Source organism: Gymnodraco acuticeps, unplaced genomic scaffold, assembly GCF_902827175.1.
Source record: "Gymnodraco acuticeps unplaced genomic scaffold, fGymAcu1.1, whole genome shotgun sequence".
Lineage (NCBI taxonomy): Eukaryota > Metazoa > Chordata > Actinopteri > Perciformes > Bathydraconidae > Gymnodraco > Gymnodraco acuticeps.
This window is the reverse complement of record NW_022992126.1, coordinates 4,784,595-4,788,341: the sequence shown is the minus strand read 5'-3', so window position 1 is coordinate 4,788,341 and position 3,747 is coordinate 4,784,595. Positions and strand designations below refer to the sequence as shown.

Genomic DNA, 3,747 nt, shown 5'->3' with positions numbered 1-3,747 from the left:
TGAAACTTAATTTAGAGCCGGAAAAATCACGGGATCCGTGAATCCAGGTCAATGATCGAGAGAGACCAGTAGCCTACGAGGACTCAGAGCCGTAACATATAGCAGGCAGCAGATCCAGAGATCCAGCAGACTCGTCCCCATGCACGAATCTACAGCAGACTCAGCCCCTCCTCCGAGTCCCACGGCTCCCGCGAGTCCCACGGCTCCCGCGACGAGTCGCAGCAGACTCAGAGATTTGCGGACTCACGGCTCACTCACGGCTCACTCACGGCTCACGGCTCACTCACGGCTCACGGCTCACTCACGGCTCACGGGACTCTCGCGGGAGCCGGAGGAGGGGCTGAGTCTGCTGTAGATTCGTGCATGGCGACCACCATAGACTGTATATAAAGATGGCGACGAGTCTGCTCTGGATCTGCTGCTATATGTTACGGCTCTGAGTCCGCACGAGACACAAATATGTCATGATGGGGTCAAATAACTATGAAAAATAAGAAATTAATTAAAATGAACTGTTCATTTTATTAATTAATTAAAATGAACTGTTCATTTTAATTAATTTCTTATTTTTAGAAATTAACTTTGAAAAATAAGAAATTAATTAAAATGAACATATATACTATGTTCATTTTAATTAATTTCTTATTTTTCAAAGTTATTTTATCATGGGTGGAGATACTTAGTGAAGTTGTTGCAGTGGTGATTTGTTGAAGAGTGTACCTTATTGGGTCAAGGGGTCAAGACCTTTCTGATTGGAAGGTTAGGGGTAGTCCCCCTCCCCCTACTTGTCACCAACCATCCCCCACTATCAAGATTCTCCCAAAACACCTCAGACAGAAGTGACAAGAGAAGAGAGAGTGACATTGACTGAGGATTATTTGCTAAAGATAAGAGGATTTTTTTGTTGGAGATGAGTACTCGGAAAATAAGTGATATATGGATGCATTTTGTTGGAGTAAATCAGGCACAAGCAAGATGTCAGTATTGCAAAAACCTGATATCTGTTCATGGAGGGAGCACATCAAATATGAGGAGGCACTTAAAAACTAAGCACCCCACTGCACTTTTAGCAGACACTCAGCAGACAACAACAGGGACAGCAGAAGCAGCAGCGACAACATCTGCAACGGCATCAACCAGCACAGATTCAGGTGTGGCAAGTACATCAACTCAACTTGCAACAGCCACCACCACAGCACCACAAGCAGCCAGAAAAAGGCCAAAACAAACCACTATGGGAGGCTTTATAAACAGGCCCATTCAACCACTGCAGCAGAGTAAAGTGGACCAGGCTTTGGTTAAAATGATAGCCACTGATTTTCAACCGTTCACAATTGTTGAAGACAGGGGGTTCAGAGCATACACAGCGGCACTGGACCCATCATATGTGCTGCCAAGCAGAGGCACTATATCAAAGCGGATGCTGCCCAACCTTTTCGAAAAGGTCAGAGCTGAACTCCAAGAGCAGATTAGGACTGCTCCTGCTGTATGTTTGACAACAGACTGCTGGACCTCCAACACAACAACAAGCTACATGTCAGTGACATGCCACTACATCACTGACTTTAAACTCAGATCCAATTTACTGGACTGTTTTGTTGTCGCAGAGTCGCACACATCCCAAAATCTGGCGCAAGAGTTGAGCCGGGTTGCAAAAGAGTGGGGCATTCAAGATAAAATTGCAGCCTGTGTCACTGACAATGCAAGCAACATTGTCAAGGCCGTGAATGACATTTTGAAGTGGAACCATGTGAGATGCTTTGCTCACTTGCTGAATCTGACGGTCAGATCTTCAGTTCACCAAACTGAAATCCAGGCCTTAATTCTGAAGGTCAAATCTATCGCAGAGTATGTGCGCAGAAGCACAGTGGCCTCTGCAAAGCTTCGGGAAATGCAACTACAAATGGGGCAGGTCCAGTTGCGAATGAAGCAGGATGTAGCCACACGGTGGAATTCAACCTACTTCATGATGCAGCGTGCCATCGAAATCAAGGAACCTCTTGTCTCCACAATGGCACTGCTCAATCCACTGCTACCAGCCTTAACTCCCGAGGAATGGGATATCACAAAGGAGGTGTGTGATATTCTTAAGCCCTTTGAAGAGGTGATTGTGGAGATGAGCTCAGAGAGGTATGTAAAAATAACGCAATTTTATGAATTACATTTTTCATACATTATATGCTGTGTTGATGGTCATTAGTATAAGGCCTGATGGTCATTAGTAAAGAAGGCTGCAACTGCAAGAAACACAATTTCAATGACTATTTATTTTTTCACAGGTTTGTGACAGGCTCAAAAGCCATTCTGATGGCACGGGGGCTCCAGAGAATTGTTGCCCACAGGCAGAGAAACCCCTCCACCCACGAACCTGTCAAAGGGATGGTTAATTTCCTTGCAGCAGATTTGGAGAAAAGATTTGGGCAAATTGAAAGGGTCAGAGTGCTTGCTGAAGCTACACTTTTGGACCCTCGCTTCAAAAAGCATGCCTTTGTGATTGAAAGGAACGCAGAGGAAACTGTGTCAAGAGTGGTGGGAGCAGCAACACATGCGGCAACACCAACATTACCCAGCACAGAGGAGGAGGAGGAGGAGGAGGAGGAGGAGGAGGAGGAGGAGGGTGGCACAACTGTGAATCCTCCAAGTGAGCCAGTGCCTCAATTCTGGGCTGACTTTGAGGAGCGAGTGACCACTCTGAGGCCAGGGGTCCAGAACCCGACCACTGGGGCCATGCTGGAGATCAAGGGATTCTTGGCAGAGCCACTTATCCCCCGAAAGGCTGACCCCCTGGAATGGTGGAGAGTTCGAGCCCAGGTGTACCAAAATATATGCACAGTCATGAAGACCAGGCTCTGCATTGTGGCCACATCTGTCCCCTCAGAGCGTGTTTTCTCGAAAACTGGGCAGATCATTAGACAGGAGGAACAGGCTCAGCCCTTCAAAAGTGTGTGAGCTTGTCTTTCTTAATGCCAACTTGTGAGTGACACACTTAAATAATGCACTTGCACAATGCACATTATGTATATAGTTATTTGATTATGTTCCTGTACTAAGCACATTTTGCACAATTGTGTTAATTTAAAAATAAAAATAAAAAATCTTAGCCTATATGCCAACTGATTTGCACATTGTTCTCTCATTTGTTGTTGGCAAAAGATATGCTTGATTTTTTTGTGTGTGCATTTAAAAAAATAAGTGTTTTGCATTGTATGTATATAGTTATTTTAATATGTTCCTGTACTTAAGATAATTTTGCACAATTGTGTTTTCATTTAATAATAATAATTGTATAATTACATTTTATATATTCTAACTGTTTTGAAATGTTCTATAATTTGTTTCTTTTTGTGTGCCATGTTCAAAATAAACGAGTTTCCAAGTAAGATCCGATTCCTTATTGGAAATGCAGCTATTATTACAGGAGAGTCTCCTGTAATAATAGCTGCATTTCCTGAGGAGACTGTTGCACAACATGACCATTTTGTTAGAAGTCTACACTGAAACTTAATTTAGAGCCGGAAAAATCGCGGGATCCGTGAATCCAGGTCAATGATCGAGAGAGACCAGTAGCCTACGAGGACTCAGAGCCATAACATATAGCAGGCAGCAGATCCAGAGATCCAGCAGACTCGTCCCCATGCACGAATCTACAGCAGACTCAGCCCCTCCTCCGGCTCGCACGGCTCCCGCGAGTCCCACGGCTCCCGCGAGTCCCACGGCTCCCTCGACGAGTCGCAGCAGACTCAGAGT

At 44.9% G+C, this 3,747-nt stretch overlaps 1 protein-coding gene across 1 annotated transcript; it reads left to right on the top strand.

Annotated features, from left to right (window-relative positions):
* The first annotated feature begins 1,234 nt into the window (after window positions 1-1,234).
* Window positions 1,235-2,949, top strand: LOC117537997 (zinc finger BED domain-containing protein 1-like). Its single transcript, XM_034203469.1, has 3 exons — window positions 1,235-2,130; window positions 2,280-2,529; window positions 2,677-2,949. The coding sequence occupies exons 1-3, from the start codon at window positions 1,235-1,237 to the stop codon at window positions 2,947-2,949; spliced, it is 1,419 nt and encodes a 472-aa protein (XP_034059360.1).
* Window positions 2,950-3,747: the final 798 nt, after the last annotated feature.